Raw genomic sequence first — 20,846 nt, forward strand, 5'->3', positions numbered from 1 at the left:
AGAGTTTGAGGGAGAGCATTAGGAGGCGATTGACAAAAATGGGGGAATGAAATACAGTAGAAGAAGAATGTGAGGCTTTGAGAGATGAAATAGTGATGGCAGTAGAGGATCAAGTAGGTAAAAAGTAAAAGGGTTAATAGAAATCCTTGGGTAACAGAAGAGATATTGAATTTAGTTGATGAAAGGAGAAAATATAAAAATGCAGTAAATGAAGCAGGCGGAAAGGAATACAAATGTCTCAAAAATGAGAACGACAGGAAGTGCAAAATGGCTAAGCAGGGATGGCTAGAGGACAAATGTAAGGATGTAGAGGCGTATCTCACTAGGGGTCAGATAGATACTGCCTACAGGAAAATTAAAGAGACCTTTGGAGAAAAGAGAACCACTTGTATGAATATCAAGAGCTCAGGTGGAAACCCATTTCTAAGCAAAGAAGGGAAAGCAGAAAGGTGGAAGGAGTATATAGAGGGTCTATACAAGGGCGATGTACTTGAGGACAATATTTTGGAAATGGAAGAGGATGTAGATCAAGATGAAATGGGAGATATGATACTGCGTGAAGAGTTTGACAGAGCACTGAAAGACCTGAGTACAAACAAGGCCCCCGGAGTAGACAACATTCCATTAGAATTACTGGTAGCCTTGGGAGAGCCAGCCCTGACAAAACTCTACCATCTGGTGAGCAAGATGTATGAGACAGGTGAAATACCCTCAGACTTCAAGAAGAATATAATCATTCCAATATCAAAGAAAGCAGGTGTTGACAGATGTGAAAATTACCGAACTATCAGTTTAATAAGTCACAGGTGCAAAATACTAACGCGAATTCTTTACAGACGAATGGAAAAACTGGTAGAAGCTGACCTCGGGGAAGGTCAGTTTGGATTCCGTAGAAATGTTGGAACATGTGAGGCAATACTGACCTTACCACTTATCTTAGAAGAAAGATTAAGGAAAGGCAAACCTATGCTTCTAGCATTTGTAGACTTAGAGAAAGTTTTAGACAATGTTGACTGGAATACTCTCCTTCAAATTCTGAAGGTTGCAGGGGTAAAATACAAGGAGCGAAAGGGTATTTACAATTTGTACAGAAACCAGATGGCAGTTATAAGAGTCAAGGGTCATGAAAGGGAAGCCGTGGTTGGAATGGGAGTTAGACAGGGTTGTAGCCTCTCCCTGATGTTATTCAATCTGTATATTGAGCAAGGAATAAAGGAAACAAAGGAAAAGTTCGGAGTAGGTATTAAAATCCATGGAGAAGAAATAAAAACCTTGAGGTTCGCCGATGACATTGTAATTCTATCAGAGACAGCAAAGGACTTGGAAGAGCAGTTGAACGGAAGGGACAGTGTCTTGAAAGGAGGGTATACATCAACAAAAGCAAAACGAGGATAATGGAATGTACTCGAGTTAACTCGTGTGATGCTGAGGGAATTAAATTAGGAAATGAGTCACTTAAAGTAGTAAAGGAGTTTTGCTATTTGGGGAGCAAAATAACTGATGATGGTCGAAGTAGAGAGGATATAAAATGTAGACTGGCAATGGCAAGGAAAGCGTTTCTGAAGAAGAGAAATTTGTTAACGTCGAGTATAGATTTAAATGTCAGGAAGTCGTTTCTGAAAGTATTTGTATGGAGTGTAGCCATGTATGGAACTGAAATGTGGGCGATAAATAGTTTAGACAAGAAGAGAATAGAAGCTTTCAAAATGTGGTACTACAGAAGAATGTTGAAGATTAGATGGGTAGATCACACAACTAATGAGGAGGTATTGAATAGAATTCGGGAGAAGAGGAGCTTGTGGCACAACTTGACTAGAAGGGATCGGTTGGTAAGACATATTCTGAGACATCAAGGGATCACACATTTAGCATTGGAGGGCAGCGTGGAGGTTAAAAATCATAGAGGGAGACCAAGAGATGAATACACTGAGCAAATTCAGAAGGATGTAGGCTGCAGTAGGTACTGGGAGATGAAGCAGCTTGCACAGTATAGAGTAGCATGGAGAGCTGCATCAAACCAGTCTGGACTGAAGACCATAACAAACAGTGCTAAGACTCTGAAGAATTAAACAGAACTTGTGAAATCACATCACATGTCAGTGTCTAATCTCGTCCTGTCTAACTGAGCATAGGGGGACCTGCTGTGTTCAAGCAGTTGAATGTTTCATGCACGTATCTTATCCAAGAATTTATAGTTAGCCTGAGGTTTCTGGTGTTTTCACTATTTGCACTGTGTTTGACTACATCAGAGTAGTTAAGATTTAGCAAAATTAAAGAGTGCACTAATTTTTCATTAATTTGAGGTGGAAACAGCCTTCTAAATTTTTGGATTGCATGTAGGCAGGAGAGATTGCAGCATGCTACAACTGTTTATTCTTACCAATTTAGATGCTCATCAAGATTATACCAAGGTGTTATATTGTTTTCTGAAGTGATAATTGGATGCCATTATGAATTGTTGGAGTAACTAACCTACAAAAAGTCCACTGATCAATTTTTGGTATGATACAATATGACCTGTGACTTCTTAGGATTTCTCTTAAGACTCAGGTTTTGTGCCCATCATGACACTGAACAAAGACTGTTATTCGTACCTGATACAGCGGCAGCAATATTCTTAGTGCTGACACTTAGATACAACTGGATGTCATTACTATGGAAGTGGGAGTTACAAGAATGAAGCACAGATGAAATATAATTGACAATGCTCTTCCCCAAATTTCTTAAAATTTGCATATCAGACACAAATCAGTCAGCAATACAAGCGTCTCCTGCTTGGCACCTATAGTTGTGTCTTAAAATTGTGAATGCATTGGTGTCAGCATTGTTATTTATTTCCTCTGTGTCTATGCATTTTGAAATTACCAGCTTGAAGTAACAAAGGATCTAAATTAAGATTTGTTTTAAGCTAAGCAAAACTGCAGCTGAAACTCCCCACATGCTAAGGGATGCATGGAGGTTGGTGAGTGAGCTTTGATTGAAACAAGAGCATCTGAGTGGTTTCAGTGATGTAAAGATGACCAGAAGTCTATGAACAATGACAAACACTTAGGTCGAGCGTTGTCATGTGCAACTTCAGAAACAATTGCAAAAGTGCATGAAGTGATCCACAAGGACAGGAGGCTTATACTCCATGATGGAACTGTTGGAATTTTATGCGGGATATTACAACACATTGTAGCTGAGGAATTGGATATGAGGTGAATTGCAATGATGTGTGTTTTTTGTCATTTGAACACCAACTGTGTAGTACTGTTTTGTTAGTAAGTTTCTGTACATTATGTGCCTTTGTTGGTGTATAACTCGACTCGTATAACATCCCTACATCCCTGAAGGTTCTCCTGCGATAGGATTTTTGAAAAATTATGCATCTACAGATGAAGCCATTATTAGACATGTCATGTGATGGTATGATAAAGCTATCTCATTATGCATAGAAAAAAGTGTCAAGTGGGACTGTTCTATTATATAGAATTTCAGTTTTATACTCAATTGTATGTATAAACAATAATTTCATATGTAAGTAAAAGCTATAAAGAATATGAAAAAGCAGACATTATGTCTGTGATCGAATCAGTGATTTAAAGCAGCTGATATAAGAACTATTTTATTTAGTCATTGAATATAACATAACATTATTTTTTCCAATTACTGATTTCAACTACCCATTATAATCTTGTGACCTGAGAGAGTTTACATTACATTCTAACTTGCCACATGAAGTTCCTGAGCGAACTTCATCATCATTTTATGATGTTCCACAGTACCAAATCTCTTGTCCTTATTTCTCCTGCAGTGTCCATCAGCTATTCATGTTTAGGAGCTCATCAGTACATAGTGTCTACTGGCCACAGAAAGTTGTGCCAGATAAGACCACTTGTGGTGCTGCTGATCCACTGTCTCTGAGGCAACAGAATTTCTTTTTGGTGTCTACTCTTCCAGGGAAGTTGGTTCCACTGCTCTTCCAAGAATTCTTCCTGCCCTATGATGTGAGCCGCAATTAGTCTGACTCCTTTGTCAAGGCATGTCTGGCTTGGACAACCTTCTGCTAGCTACACTACTTGCTGCAATAGCCATTGACTTCAATGGATCATGCAAATCTTCCCATTTACCATTGAAAGCACCGTGGATAAGGTGGTGCTCTGTGGTAAAATGTGACTGCTTACAGTGCTGGAAGGAATCTCACAGCTAGACTACATACTGAATGCAAAAATCAGAGACTATTTCAATGTGCGTAGAATTCTGTAAATGATTCACAAGTACCAGTCATTAACCAGAAGTTAGGTTTTAAACTGTTTCTTTCCAAATATTTTCTTAAAATTATAGGTTCAGTGATTGTAGAGAAAAAATGGCAGTTTACTTGGAAAAAATTACATTTGACCTCTTTTTTTCCTACATAAAATGCTGTCAACATGAAGTATTTTACTGATATTTTACGTATTTTCTTCATCAGTATTACATCCTGGTCAGCAGAACTAATTAACGTGTGAACATTATCTTGGCTTCAAACATTTTTCAGTGAAACAATTAATTTAATACAAAATGTTCTTAAGAAATAAAAAAGTACATCAGCTAAGCAACATCCTGAAGTTCATCTTCTTGTCATCTTTGGCAGGTGAAATAGTGACCAGTTTACAACTCGTAGTGGGTGAACTTCAGTCAACAGTAGCACTAGCTCACTCCACGTGAAAAAAGACAATAAAGCCCAGTCAATCTTTACAAAAAATATTTTAAAATTGTAGTGCATTACAACAGAATATGTATTAGATTCGTAATGAAGCACTGAATTACATAATGTGACAAAATTTGACATCACCTTTGACTGAGTGAGCAATAGGGGTATGGATGACAGTTTCAACAATTTTGTGACACTACAGTTTGACTACAAGGAGGTCCTGTTACAGGTGGTATGTGTTATAGTTGCACTGAGCTGTAAATCAGGTCTCTCAACCACTTGTGCAGAGTTGTAAAATTAAGCATGGAATCCAAAAGATGGTCAAATTAAACAGTTTTTACCTAATGGTATAAAAAGACGTGAAACATGCATAAAGTGCTTGCACCTGGACATTAGCATCCATAGTCTTTATTTTAATTAGGTTAGATTAGTAAGGAAAATTATCAAGAAAGGTCTTGAACTGTACTAAAAAGTACCTTTCTGGTGTAACCTTAGAGAGAGCAACTGTGTATAAGAAGTGCTGTGTCTTTGTAATTTATCTGGTAAACCAGGAAAATGTGTTGCACAACTGTAGCATCTCTAGCAGAGAGATACATAGGGCACTTCAGCAATAGTTTTTTTGAGCACTTCATGTTTATCGTCCCACTTAAAATGGACATAACTCCTTACCCATTCAATTTTTTTCCCTCTCAAAAATAATGGAAAACTGAGATCTCTGAAGAGTAATTTAATTAGATCAGTGCCCAGATATAAAGAAAACGCTCTTATCTTAAGAATCAAAAGATTTTCTGTATAGTGTCTCATAGCACTTAGGCTTGTACACCGAATGTTTTACTTGAAAAATGAGAGAATAGTAGTATTATCAATTCGCATGAGAATTAACAGGAAGATAATGCTAATTTAAAATAATATGCACGTGGGAAAAAATATACCGTGGCTCATGAGATGTACATAGCAACAATCTGCATAAATTTTGGGGTGAAGAAAAACAAATTCGTTCAGTTTGGACAAAGATTGAAGGAACTGATTTGAAAGGTAATTTCACTCTACTATGTTTTCGCATATCTTCAGACTGCTCAGATTGTGTGTTTTTCCAAACGTTGGTGATGTCCTAGTGATATTGAAAAACTGAGTGCATATGTCAACAAAACACAATGATTATGAATAGTTACTTCTTATTACATCAGGAAAATCAGTTTAAATTCATTGAGCAGGGTAGGCATATACATAGTTGGAGAACAGGAGACGGACTAAATAAAATTATATAATTTTCAGAATCCTATTGTTAATGCTAATAAAATGCTATTAACGAGTTTGTGTGTGTGTGTGTGTGTGTGTGTGTGTGTGTGTGTGTGTGTGTGTGTGTGTGTGGAAGATTAATAACCATATGTCCGAGTAGGTTAGGGAAAGCATGAGGTGCAAAAAAAAGAAAATAATTTCTTGGCATTTGCCTGAGTGAAAGTTTTAGCATTAATGAAGCCATTAAATTATAGCAGTGGAAAATCCAAAGTGAAATAACAATAACAAAATCGATATGAATTACAACAAAATGCTACACACCACATAGAGGTGGTTTTAAGTAGTGACAGGTACATCTCAAAGTAGACACTTAGATAATACCTTTCAGACATAGTCCTTTTCTTTATATGAGGGAGGACTATATCTGAAAGCTGGTATTGAACAGTCTAGTGCCTGTCCCACTCAGCACCTCCTCTGTAGTGAGTAACTTTGTGTTGTAATTGAAATACTTACACTGGTTAGAGGAGGACATCCAATGAATGTATTGAATATATGTGATGAAAGGTAACCTTGGAAAGAATTCATTGTAATAAAGAATTGACTTTACTTATTTTTAGGGCAAAACAAGAACATATAGAACCAAATGTAATTATTGAGTATGAGGTCCATGTTATTAGCTGTCTTGACAACTCTTATTGACACCTAAAATTAGAGCACAGCTATGAATAATAAATGTGTATGACTTCTTCATTTGTGCTGCTTGAGTGTTGCCACTGATGAATTGTGAATTTTTTGTATGTACTGTTACAAAGACTTAATTGTGCTGTGAAATTGATCATTAACAACATGAGCTTTCATATTTTAATTCATTTTCTAGGTCACTGTTATTACAGAACCAAGTAAATTTTATGAAACACTCTTAGAGAGGAGCAAAGCAGCCAAGAGGAGAATCACACTTGCATCTTTATACCTGGGCACAGGGACTCTGGAGAAAGAGCTGGTATGTGGAAAACTAAATAATTTAATCAAAATGGTGATTTTGATTGATCTATGACAACTGATTATTAACTCTCCCCATCTCCCCCCTCCCTCTGTCTGTTTGAAATACCATAAAAGAGCAACAATGCAGTTTCTGCCTATTGCTGTGAATAATAGCTTACTGTAAATGCAGGTTTATGGAAAGCATTCTGATCTGATCTCTGTCCAGAAAATATTTGTGTAGGATCAAAATATTCAGTTATTTTCTAATTGACAATTTTGTGTTGTCTACCAATGGAACCCTTTCTTAAACAAACTTATGATACGTTACAGGTATCTGCAATTGCCAAGAATCTGGAGACTTCTTCAGGCAACTTAAAAGTGAAAGTATTGTTGGATTTTAGCCGAGGATCGAGGGGAAATTTCAATTCACGCCATATGCTCTTACCATTATTGGAGAAGCATAAGAAGTATTGTCAGGTAATTTGTTGGTTAACGAAGTTGACAAATGTCTCTTAATTTAAACAGTTCAGAAAACTTGGAAAATATCTATACAGGTATGGTCAGAATTGTGTATGGTACCTTAGTGACTCACTCTTCAGTGTGAAGCCATCAGCAACTGGAGGCAGTTCGGAATGCTCCATTTTATTTTCATTAATTGTGATGGTTCTAATATTTTTTTCTGATAATGCCTGTTTTATATTTTCTTGGGAAACAGTACTAAAGAATTATTATTCATGTCCTATTTTATTTGAGCTGGAACCTTCTTTACATTAATATTTAACAATTGAAAATGCAGGATGGAATGTAACAATATTTTTTACATTAATATCTGTGTAGTGTTTACTTTCTTATTTTTGTCTGCTGACCAGTTCACTTACTTGTTTTGCCATCCAGCTCATCATAAGAGAAGTTTGCAGATATTCAGTAGTTCTTTGTTAACTGCAGTTGAAATGTGTGTAATTGTAAAATGAGCATAATTTGTGATAAATGTGACGTTGCCGTAGCTTAGTCAGTATGGAAAGAATGCAAGAATTGTGTGGCAGAAATTACGTGGCTTGGCTAATGGGAAGGCTAATAAAGACTTAATGCTGGTCTCCCACGGACCTGCAGATTATGAAGTTGAAATAAGGTACAGATAAGGAATAAATGTTTGTACCCTCCAGAAAGAGTTGAAAATTGTGTTTTTAATTATATTGGATGCAAGATAAGGGGGTGATGAAAACTGACAGGTAACAAGTAAAAATTGAAAGGAGAAAAATACTGAAAGCATAATTGAAATTCTAGTTAAAGTCAGTTTGATTTGTTACATGAGACAGAAAATGACAAACATTAAATATCTCTACAGCAAAGCAGGATGTGATGGACTAATAGGAAAAAGATTAAGAGTGGCGAGCACAAATTAGTATAAATTACTGTTGTAGTAACTCTTACTTCTTTAGTCTGGACTACTTTAGTAAATTACTTCTCTAGTAATATACTCTTTCGGTAACTGTTGGAGAGCTCAATTTCTATTTACTTCTTTAGTTGTAACTAAAGATGTAACGCCTTTTTACTAAAGAAGTAAGCCATTTCTGTACACTGCTGGCACGTGTATCACGTTCCCTCTCAGAAAATATTGATTGTCGCCAGACATTATTGCATCAGTAAAGGACTGAACTTTGCCCCAGCTCCACGTAAGTTACCTGTGGTTGAGATTATTAGTGGAGTGGAACAAGCAGCTCATCATCTTCCTCAAGAAGCAGCGGATGACGTAAGGCTTGCTACTAGCGGGATTTTAGCCACATCCAAGCAGCCTAAGTCAAACATCAGCAGAGAGGAGAGACAAGGACTGATATTGTTGCAGAAGGATGAAGATCTAGTTGTTCTACCTGCTGACAAGGGGAACGCCACGGTAATCCTCAATGTTACAATTACCACAATAAAGTAGGATTGTTACTGGAGGATAGCACATATAGGATTCTCAGATGGGAACCCACATCGGCGCTCAGCAGGAAGACAAGGGATCTACTAAAAAACTTTGGCCTCTCCGACGAACTGGTGAAGAACTTATGGCTGAGAGCACTTAGGCCACCAAGATTGTACGGTTTGCCAAAGGTTCATTAGGAGAACGTCCCATTGAGACTGATTGTTAGTGCAATTGGCTCTCCTACGTACAGGCTTGCAAAACACTTAACTAAATTGTTGGCGCCTATAGTTGGTCACTGCCCACATCATATTAAGAATTCAAAAATGTTTGTTGATATCATAAAACAGATGAAGATAGGCCCAAATGATATCATTGTCAGCCTCGACGTGGTTCCCTGTTCACAAAAGTACCTGTGGATGACACATTACAACTGTTGGCTGCTCATTTTTCCTCAGAAATTTTGAAGTTGTTCCGGCTTACCTTGACAACCACTTACTTTTTATACAGTGGAAATTATTATGAAATGACGGATGGAACAGCCGTTGGTTCGCCACTATCACCAGCAATAGTGAATTTTTTCATGGAGGATTTTGAAGAACGAGCTTTGATCAGTGCTCACCTCAGTCCATCATTCTTCTGCAGATACGTCGACGACACATTTTTAATCTGGCCACATGGCAGTTCGTTGAACATTTGAATGGTGTACACCCAAACATAAAATTTATAATGGAGGTAGAGAAGGAAGGGAAGTTAACTTTTTTAGATGTGTTGGTGGAGCGAAAACCAGATGGACGACTGGGCCATTCTGTGTATAGGAAGCCAACGCATACAGACTTATATCTGCATAGCCACAGCTTCCATCATCCGTCTCAGAAGAGAGCTATGCTGAATACTTTAGTACACAGAGCCAGGACTATTTCCGACAAGGACCACCTCGGTCCTGAGATTAACCATTTGACGACTGTTTTCAAGAGGAATGGTCATTCTGCCGCTGAAATTAAATCAGTAATGTCCAAGAAAGTAAGACATGATGCCGTCCATAAACAAGAAGAGGATCAACACATAGCGCAACTTCCATTTTGCGATGCTACAACAAGCAAGATAGGCAGAGTCCTAAAGAGGCAAGGAATAAAACCAGTTTTCTGACCACCTAGGAAAATTAAGGAAATGTTGAGACCAGTCAAAGATAGTCTCAGCTTAAGGGTGCCGGGAATTCATAGTATTCCTTGCGAATGCGGCAAGAATTACGTGGGCCAGTCTGTAAGAACTGTGGCCAACCGTTGCATCGAGCACCAGTGCCACCTGAAATACAGGTGTTTGGAAAAATCAGCGGTGGCTGACCATAGCCTGCTTAACAAGCATAAGATTTTATTTGAAGAAACGAGAGTAATAGCCCACGCATCGAATTACTGGAACTCTGTGATTCGGGAAGCAGTCGAAATTAGACTCAGCGATAATACCTTTAACAGAGACAATGGCTATGCACTTAGCAACACCTGGAAGAGTGCACTGGATAAAGAAAAATCGCAGAGGAAAACTTCCTGCACTTTACCTCCTGATTCAAGGGATGGCTACATCTATGGAAGTAGAGGGCACCACTTCATTACGCGCCATATCGCTGTTGCTATGATTTATTCCAGCCAATCAGAAGCCGTCCTTTGCATATAAAAGGGGGAGCCTTGCTAGTTTACGACAGTCAGTTTTAGCTCTGATGATGACCATGGAGGTAGTGGTCGAAAGCTTGAAGTTTTATCCTGAATTGACGCGGCATGTACACTGACAGAGTTTTATTCATTTTTGCATCACCTTTTGCGTAATTTATGTTCATTGCTATAATTTTAGAAACTAAAAAGGATTATGAAATTAAATTATTGAAATTGGAAAATCTAAATGCTATTGTACTAATTACTGATAAGATCTGTGTATTATGAAAAAGAAATGTGCTATTAACGGATGAATCTGTTGTTAACCCCGCCATCTACAGCTACCAATGTCCATTGTTGGTTGGTGACACATGTTAATTTAAGTGCTGGTTTGAGATACGAGCTGGCAGCAACATGGAGGTAGCCAAGAAACATTCAAAAAACCTGCCAGAAAATGAAAAAGAGCATTTTGCTGAAATAATGAAAAAGTACATAAATACATCTGAAAAGCATGATGTCAACATGCTAAAAAAGGAAAAAGGATGCTTGGGGAAAAAATACATGTTGAATACAACACAGAAGCTCTTACATAAAGAGCACAAGAGCAGCTTAAAGTAATTTGGAAGGACATGGAAGTGAAATATAATTGAGAAAAATTTCAAATTGGCGGTGGATTAGGTGACACAAAGATAAATGATGTAAGCCAAATAGTTGTGATATGATCCCACAAATTTTCGGGGGGATATCTGAAGTTAATGACAATGACACATCAGAAGATAATGTATTACTTTCAAACAACTTCAATGATGATAACTGCTCTGAAGGTAGAAATGAAACTGCTGAAGGTGGAACTTTATCGGCCTGCATTCTCTGGTGGGAGTGTATCGGAAGATGCGCCCAGCAAAAGAGGAAGAGACCATGCAGTTGTAGTGAAGAACTGAGAGTTGTTGAAAAAAGCAGATGAGCTTCACTCCTTAAAAATGTGTTTAATATGAGAGGAATACAATGCAAAAATGTGATTAATAGAAAGTCAAAGAGAAATCATGGAAGAAGATCATAACCTTAAAATGGAAATTATGAATAAGTTCAAGACGTAATTGAGCAAACTTCAGGTTCCAGATCTTCAGCCAATGTGCTCGAGAAATTCAGGTTTTTGTGAATGAATAAGAAAATATTCATATGTATATTTCCATAATATTTTTTCAAATGGTTAATGTGTTCTTGTTTCTTGTGTGGCATAATACATGGTGACACAGAATAATGGGAATGTTTGAAATTAATAGTGGCGGCCATGGGCAGGGGGCAGCACTGCAGGTTCGTGACAGTTAGCGAGCAAACAGTCCATCATTTCAGTAATCATGGATCAGTGGAACACACAACAGTGTGCGTTAGCCATAAAAATGTTTTATAAAAGTAATGATAGTTTGGTAGCAGTGCAGAGAGAGTTTTGACATTTTTATAATTTAGGACGTCATGATGCCGTTCCATTGAAACGCATGATAAAATGTTGGATTAATAACTTTGAAGAGACTGGATCTGCCCTCAAGAAGAAACCAACAGGACGACCAAGAAGGGTGTGTTCTCCAGCGAACATTGATGTTGTATGCGAGTCTGTCTTACGCAGCCCACGGCGTTCAATTCATAAGCAACCAGCAGTGGTTGGAATGTCCCGGGAGAGTGTTCACAGAATTCTTCATCTTGATTTAAAATTTCATCCGTACAAACTACAGATGGTGCAACAATCGAAGAACGACGATTACTGGTCACGATTAGGATTCTGTCAACAAATGATGACAAAAATGAACAGTGGTGATGAATCTCTAAACAAATTATGGATGTCAGATGAGGCACATTTTCATCTCACAGATTATGTGAATAAACAGAACTACCGTTACTGGGCAGACATGAATCCTAATGACTTTCATGAGCACCCTTTACATGCTAATTAAGTGACAGTATGGAGTGGTGTTTCATCACATTGGATTATCGGACTGTATTTTTCCGCAAATGAACAGGAAACACAATAACTGTCAATGCTGATTGTTATGCGGAGATGTTACGAACTTTTGTTACACCTGTATTGAACAACTTTCCAAACGTTCAAGAAGCCTGGTTTCAACAGGATGGAGCGACATCACACATTGCAAGGCAATCAATGGCATATGTGCGAGAATGGATTTTCCATTGCCCAATAGTGCATATTATGCCGGTTTACATTACCGCTGTTGGTGAATGACACTTTGTCGCTAAATAGAACGCGTGCAAAAAATCTGTCATCGTCCCGTAATTTCTCTTGTGCCCAGTGGCAGAACTGTACACGACGTTCAAAGTCGTCGCCATGCAATTCCCGGTGCATAGAAATATGGTACGGGTGCAATCGATGTTGATGTAGCATTCTCAACACCGATGTTTTTGAGATTCCGGATTCTCGCGCAGTTTGTCTGCTATAGATGTGCAGATTATCCGTGACAGCAGTTATACCACCTACTTGGGCATCATCATTTGTTCCAGGTCATGGTTGATGTTTCACATGTGGCTGAACACTTCTTGTTTCCTTAAATAACGTAACTATGCGGCGAATGGTCCGGACACTTGGATGATGTCTTCCAGGATACTGAGCAGCATACATAGCACATGCCCATGGGCATTTTGATCACTATAGCCACACATCAACACGACATCGACCTTTTCCGCAATTGGTAAACGGTCCATTTTAACACGGGTAATGTATCACGAAGCAAATACCATCCGCACTGGCGGATTTTTACGTGATACCATGTACTTATATGTTTGTGACTATTACAGTGCCACCATCTACCACAAAGCGAAAAAAGTGGTCCAACTAAAATATTCATATTTCTTTATGTACTACACGAATATGTAATAAAAATGGGGGTTCCTATTTAAAGAAAGACAGTTGATATCCGTTTGACCTATGGCGGTGCCATCTGGTTTCCCCTTTCAAACTAGATGAGTTTTGTTCTTTTTAGTTTTTTTGTTTGATGCTTATTTCGTGAGATATTTGGTCCGGTCACTATCAACGGACCACCCTGTATATTCTATACCTGTCTAAACACCATGCGTGCAGAAGGATATATTATAGGTGGAAGTGATTACAGGCTAACGTTATCTCCATGCAAAGTCAGTATGAGAAAAGGAGTTGCTATATATGTGTCAAAAATATTGAAACAACTGGTTGTGTGTGGTTCACTTTTATGACTGATATTAGAGCTAAGAAAACATTTGAATGTAACGGGTGGCTATAATTAAACTTTCCCTATTTAACACATTATAACACGGAAAATAATTACTGTACAAGAACCAAACTGGGTGGCCTTAATGTCAAGGACATGGGGGAGAGAAATAATGCAGAATCAGTTCAATTGAAACACTTTTAATGTGATGCTGTGGTACATCATAGGTACCATTATTGCTACAAAAGGGGCTCAACATGGCTCCCATCAGTGTCCAGAAGAGTTTGAATGTGCAGGATTGCATTCTGCCCAGCAGAACGAAGCATGCCCATAGGTATGCTGACCACCTTTCTTGATATGCTGTGCATCAGATCAGCACATCTCTGAATGTTCCTGTGGTAAACCCTGTCCTTCAGGCAGTCTCACAACCAGAACTCATAGGGAGAGAGATCAAGTGATTATGCCAGTCAAGCATTTGGAAATGATCATCTGATAATGTGATTGTTTCCAGATGTGTTTCAGAGAAGCAGGTTAACTTCAAGAGCGATGTGCGGTGGGGCCCCATCATGCTGGTGAAGCATATCACAGTAACGCTGACCAGTCACACTGCGCGTCTTTTGTCCTTGAGAGCTAACCTGTTCAAAAAAGAATGGGCCAATGATGAACATAGCCATGAATCCATACCATACGGTGACATGTTCATCATAGAGGAACTTCATGCACAGTGACTCTAGGTGAAGATCCCTACACTTAGCAATTCTGTGTGTTTACCTGTCAGAGAAAAACAAGCTTTGTCTGTCCATAGGATGGTCCAGAGCCAGCCCTCGTCAACTTCAATCCTTATGAGAAAGTGGAGAGCGAAATTAACACATCATTGTGTGTCCTGTGGTGCAAGCTGCTGTATGTTACGGATCTCGCATGGATACCATTTGAGAATGATTCGAAGCACCTTCCGTACAGTGTTCATGGGATGTTCGACTGTCATGACACAGTATGCGCACTGCCTGATGATTGGAAATTGTACATATTGTTGTCTGCCATAGCAACAGCGATTTCGTCAACCACCTATGGTGCTAGCAGTTGTCAGCGTCTTCCTGGAGTGACACTCAGTTCTCCAATTCATTCGAACTACTTCGTCATGCTCCATGCAGCAGGTGGAGAAAAAGAGCCCTTTCGTAACCCTTCCAGTCGGTGATATTCAGCTGCAGCAATACTGTTGTTTTGATAATAGAGCTTCACTAATAATGCCCTGAGTCTTTTGTCCAAGTTCGTGTTGACATGTCAACAAGAGCACTGCGACTGGTCACGTGTGCGAGACTATGAATCACGATGACTGATCACGGCACTTGGTGGCCATAGTTGAAACTGGATGGTGTCACTGTGGCGCATGGAACTCCTGCACCCCATACTCTGGAATTAATGCTACCAAGTTTGGTGCTCATACAGTTATTAGTTCCCAGTATATGACACACTGACAAACCTGCTTCTGAACATATTTCTGTAATGCTATACTTTCCCTTTGGAAAAAAAGGGCTACTTCTCATTTAGCAAGATTAATTCCACAATAATTCTCAACTTACTCTGAAGAAAGTATTTGGTTAATAAATCAGATTTTTTTAAAAACTTATGCTAGTGTTATACCTTAGCTTCATAATGAACTACATAAATTTTGATAATTTGTCGTAGTCATTGCGAAATTATGCTACTTGTGGACAATGTGCACTTGATTTGGAAATGTACTTAAAAAAGTGTGATAGAACATAGCTTACCATTAACAATATTTTAGACCATGTATTGCTGTGAGTGAAATATAGTTGCTAAGGTAAGAGTTTCTGAATTGAGTGTGATACTGATATCTTTCTTCTTTCTGAAGTAAGTTAGAGTTATTGAATGGTGTTTGTACTGTGATCGCAACTGTATGATATTCCATGCATCTTCAAGGCTAGCTTCGAACACTGCAGGATAGTGTTACTTTAAGCATTTATGAACAGAGAACTCCAAGTACTGGGTGGTTAGAATTAAAGTGCAGCTGCTCATGAAGGTCAAGTGTGGGCTGTAATTATTGCATGCAGTGAAACTTAGTAGATATGCTGATATGTTAATGTGGGACTGATTTATGCTGGAAAAAAAATTGTTCTAATTGTGACCGTCAAATTCAAATCTGGCGTAGTACACTGTTTGTGTGATGGTATGGCAGCTACACTGTCATTTGCCAAGCAACAATATCAGTGAACAAAATAGGTATTGAGAAGAGATACCATGCACTGTTAGTGAAACTGTTTAATGTGAACAGTAGCTGTTATAGCACTGCATTGAGAGAATATCAGTGAAACTGTTTTATGTGAGCAGCAGCAATTACAGTGTTGCATTGATAGAGTATCACAGACTGAAAGGTGTGAGGAGAGGTCCATTGTCATTAAATGGTGTAAAGATGATGATAATCAAATTCGAAACCTCGGGTGAGCTTGGTATGGCACCCGGAAGAGATAGGCGTCTTATCCTGGTGATGAGGTTGCTGTTGCATTAAGTGACCATGCAGAACATGCCATGTGTAGTTCTAGTGCTCATGCAGTGTCACGTGAATTGTTCCTACCATGGCCAACTGTATGGAAAGTTTTGTGGTCTATATTACACAGGTACCCAAGATCCAGATGATGCAGCAACTGAAACCTCATGACTACAGTAATGTTGTAAATTTGCTCTTTAGTTTCTGGCACTAATCGAAGTTGATGAACTGTGACTGGTTAATATTTTGTGTAGTCCCAAGGCACATTTTACACTAAAGCATACAGTGAATGCACAGAACAGCCAGATTTGGGGTACTGGTGCATGAAGAATCATTGCACTCTCCATGTGTGACTGTGTGGTGTGGATTCACAAGCGCCTTTATTCTAAGTCCATTGTTCTTTGAAGAGAATACTCCCAGAGGGGCTTTCACGTATACCATACTGTCTGTACATTATTGAAACCTTCTTGCTCAGCATGTGATTCTTGCTTTGGAAGAGAGCAACTGTGTGGAATCCAATGTTTTTATGTTAAATGGGGCAACACCACATGTCACTCACCCAATGGAAGATGTGCTTAATGCATCCTTCCCTGAACGTATTATCTCCAGAGGTTTTCCACATTCTGCGAGTGAGTTTTGATTCTGAAATATATAAAAGAACGTGTTTAGCAGGGACACATTCAATCTCTACATGATGTGAAGGCCAGTATACAGGAATACATTGCTTAGATTCTAGTGAAGCTGGTGTGAGCAGCTGTTGATCATGTTGTTCTACAGATGAGCGTCTTGTTGACATCTCCAATGCCCATATTGAACAAACTGTGTGGCAGTTAATAATAAAATTAACATTATACCCCTCTCACTTGTTTGGCCTTTTCTATCCACTTCGTGTTCCTAATTCATTACGTATGGAAACATTTCTGTACATCTTTCTTGCATCCAGAGCACCAGATTTACACCTGGTGGCCTAAACTGGAACTTTTTTTCCCAGCGTAAATTGTTTCAGTTTTAAAGCATTGGCATATCTTTCTTGTTTCACTCTCATTATAATTATAGCCCACGCTCTGTGAGTAGCTGCACTTTAATTATAACCACTCAATATATAAGAATTAGTTTCTTTGGAATGGATGATCATACTGCACAGTCATTTTCTATGGTTGTACACTACATTAGTAAAAGCAGCCAGTTAATTCTTGTCTATATCATGCTGTTAAGTGGAGTGTGTATTTTGTATTTGAAATGAGGTGTGGAGAACATGAGACTTTGCTGTGACTGTACCACAAAATAAAAGGTTGGATCAATCTACTTAATTGCTTTCTAGTTGCAAATGAAAAAGATGTATCCCAAAAATATAGATATGTTTATAAATGTTATTACAGCTGAATTGACTAACATAGTAGGTGTTCCTTTTCGCAAATTTAACATTAATATTTGTGGAAGAGAATATTACTACTGGTTGTAAATAATTATGTAGCTCCACTTCCAAATGACTGTAAATTCTTAAGTGCTGGCGGAAAGAAAAGTGCAGGTTTCCAAACATAATTTGAATGATTTTCTCCGTAGAAACTCCACCCATTCTATGTAGGAAAATTTCATTTCCTCTTAATAGTGTCACATTGTAACCACAATAGAGTCCAAATCTTAAAACTGTACAATTCAATACTTGTCACTGAGAGCATGTTTATTACGAACACCAGTGTATAGCTAGAACAGAACTGAACTCCTGAATAGAGAGTGCTGCTATTAGCAAATATTCCAGAGTATACAAAACTAAGAAATTTCGAGAACCTTCCAGAAATGATAAGTACTAAATAACAAATAATTACTGGTGGTAGAGTTTGAATGGTGACCTGTAGCATGCCAGCCAGTGACACCAACAGCTAGACCACACTGCATGCACCACGGTTTGCAGCTTGGAAAAACGGTGGACATCTGTTTCAAAAGTTCTCATTGGAGCCGACTGCAGCACCCTGGCTCTAGATCTTGTCAGTGGCTCTCTGTATGGTGCTGCTGGTGGACCCTCAGATTCTGGTCATAGCCTTACTTCCTCTTCACTATAATGAGCATCATAGGTACCACTCCCATCAGAACTTTTGGATTGTCGAGTGGGCATTCACTTTCCTAGAACAAGATGTCTCGTCATTGATCTGCATCTCAGAACTGTAGTAGGGCTTCATGCAGAGGACATGGATGATGTGTCTGCACTTTTGTTTTCTTACTGAAGGGTCATAATCCTCGACTTTGTATGTGACATCCTTCAAGTGACAAAGTATAAGAGATGGTTCAAAGTAGCACTTTAGTCCTAATTTACATAGCTGTAAAATATTCCTAATTTACATAGCTGTAAAAGTCCAAACCAAGTCTCCTGGGCTGTATATCATTGGCCAGTTCTTTTCATTACAGTGCTCTCAATCCTTCTCTTGGGCATCCAGAGTCCGTACGTGAGCCTGTTGTCTTGTATCTTCAGTCCTGGTTAAGAGATTTTCGTGTAGTGAGTAGGTTGTGAGTATCATCCCAATGTAACAGAAACAGTGTATCCATTGTCATTTCAGCCTCATGACCCTGGAGCAGAAAGAGGGTGTGTAACCTGTAGTGTCGTACTTCACTGTGTTGTATGCAGATGTGATGAAGGATAGTATTGTATCGCAATCTCTCTGTTCGGCAACATTGTACATCAAGAGTGTATCTGCCAATGTCTTATTAAAGCATTCTGTGAGGCCATTCGTCCAGGTATGATAGGCAGTCATCACTCTACAGATGATGTCACAGTGTGAAATTACCTCTGATACTAGTCTCAACTGGAAAACTTTTCCACAAGGTCCAAAATAAGGTCTTCTGCAAGGAACTTAGCAATTTCTGGAGCTTCAACAGCCAATAGAGCTCTGATGTCAGTGCAGTGGGTAAGGTAATCAGTGAAGACTACTCTCTATTGGTTCCTACTTGTCAGCATTAGGAACCATCCCAAGAGATCGATTCCAGTTTGGTGAAATGGCGATGCCACCGGAATTAGTACCAGATGCCCCAGAGGTAATTGCAGCATGTGCTTCGTTACTGGCATTTCCTTCAGTACCTCGAATAGTGTCCAATAGACTGGTGAAGACCTGGCCAATGACACCTGGATCAGATTCTGTGTAGAGTCTTCACAGATCCAAGGTGACGAGACATTGAAGCATCATGGGAATACTTCAGAAAAGCTGGACGTAGATGAGCTGGGATATGAATAACCATTAATGCCCCTTGTCCACACTGGTCCACACCGCTGAGTTCCACCAAAGGATTCCTTGAAAGGCAGGTAGTGTCCTTGTTTGGGCCTATGCTTTTGTTTATCGCTGTGACGCTGCGCTCTTGAAGCCTCAGTGCTTACCTCATTAGTTGACCCATCAGATACTTCAGGCTAGTCAGCCAGTAGTGAATAGTTTACCAAATAAATATGCCCAGAACTTATTAATGGTCTGAACAACTGTAGAGTAGATTGTCCTCCTCTCAGAGAGCACTCTGGATGCTTAAAGTATCACTGCTAAGCACCGCCAGTCCTCTGTCACCGTAAGCCCTGGGCATGTTTCAGTGACTACCGTATGCGCATCAGTGGAACAAACCCTCAATCTCAAGGTGTGCTGTGCACTGATGAGATGGCTGTAGAGATGGAACAGTCGTTAGTGGACAACCTCTTGGGAACCTTCTGCATCTCAGTTGTATAAGGCTAACTTAGGCATGTGGGGCTTTGTTTGAATGGACCCTTCTTTCCCTAGCTGCTTGTGGTACTGAAATGGAATCCTTAAAGTTTTCTCCTTCTCCTCCCAGTGGAATTCGTGGGCTGCTGGTAGGCGCTAACAACCAATCAAATAAGAGGGCTCATGTAGCCAGTTCTCCAGATTCAGGGGTTACACAGAATGTGTCCAAGAATAATAAGAGAAATGCATGCTGCTGGTCAGAAAGTGTTTTTGATTATGAAATGGAAAGAGGGCAGTTGTGAGAAGGTTTTTTCCTTTTATATTCAAAAATGTTTGGAGGGCATTGTAGCTACTCTAAAATGTGTCAGGCAATTGTGTAATGGCATGCTGTTGGTTGTAAATGCTAGTTCCCAGCAAGCAACAAATCTCCAGAAAGCTATGTTCCTCAGATTACACAAGATCTGTTAGAAAAGTATGTGGCCTTAGGCTGGGGAAAAAAATGGCTTACGTGGAGCATAGGACACCTAATCACCCTCAAAGTAGTTCCATTAGGATACCACACACTTCTCCCAGCGGTGCTGCCATTGTTGGAAGCACACTGAAATGGCCTCTTTTGGAATGGAGTTTAGCTCGGTTGTCATTGCTGCCGTAAGGCCCTCTCTTGTCTGAAATCATGTTCGTTTCAGTGGCCCCTTGAGTATGAGGAACTGCCAGAAGTTGCAGGGGGCCATATCACAAAAGTAAGGGGCCTGTTGAAACAAAGGAATCTAATTTTTTGCCAAAAAAATGTGAATCAAGTGCGGAGAATGAAGCATTGTCCTGATGGAGGCACCAATTTCCTGTTGACTGCAAGTCCAGTCTCTTGTGTGCGCAGCATCACGTAGGTGATAGAGGACATCCCTGTAGTAATCTTTGGTGGTTGTTTGACCCTGTGGTGTGTGTGTGTGTGTGTGTGTGTGTGTGTGTGTGTGTGTAGTCTGGCATGTCCTGTGAGACTTCAACACAAAGTTGCTTTTGCTCCACCAGCAAAA

General features: G+C 39.3%; 1 protein-coding gene across 4 annotated transcripts in view; it reads left to right on the forward strand.

Moving 5' to 3' along the window:
• Positions 1 to 20,846, forward strand: part of LOC124594855 (CDP-diacylglycerol--glycerol-3-phosphate 3-phosphatidyltransferase, mitochondrial) — an 89,384-nt gene that overhangs the window by 19,413 nt on the left and 49,125 nt on the right. For all 4 annotated transcript variants that reach the window (XM_047133316.1, XM_047133317.1, XM_047133315.1 and 1 more), the window contains 2 exons: positions 6,792 to 6,914; positions 7,226 to 7,372. In XM_047133316.1, coding sequence (XP_046989272.1) covers positions 6,792 to 6,914; positions 7,226 to 7,372 — 270 coding nt within the window. The remainder of the gene's footprint in view (positions 1 to 6,791; positions 6,915 to 7,225; positions 7,373 to 20,846) is intronic.

The sequence above is a fragment of the Schistocerca americana genome, chromosome 2, assembly GCF_021461395.2.
Source record: "Schistocerca americana isolate TAMUIC-IGC-003095 chromosome 2, iqSchAmer2.1, whole genome shotgun sequence".
Taxonomy (NCBI): Eukaryota; Metazoa; Arthropoda; class Insecta; order Orthoptera; family Acrididae; genus Schistocerca; species Schistocerca americana.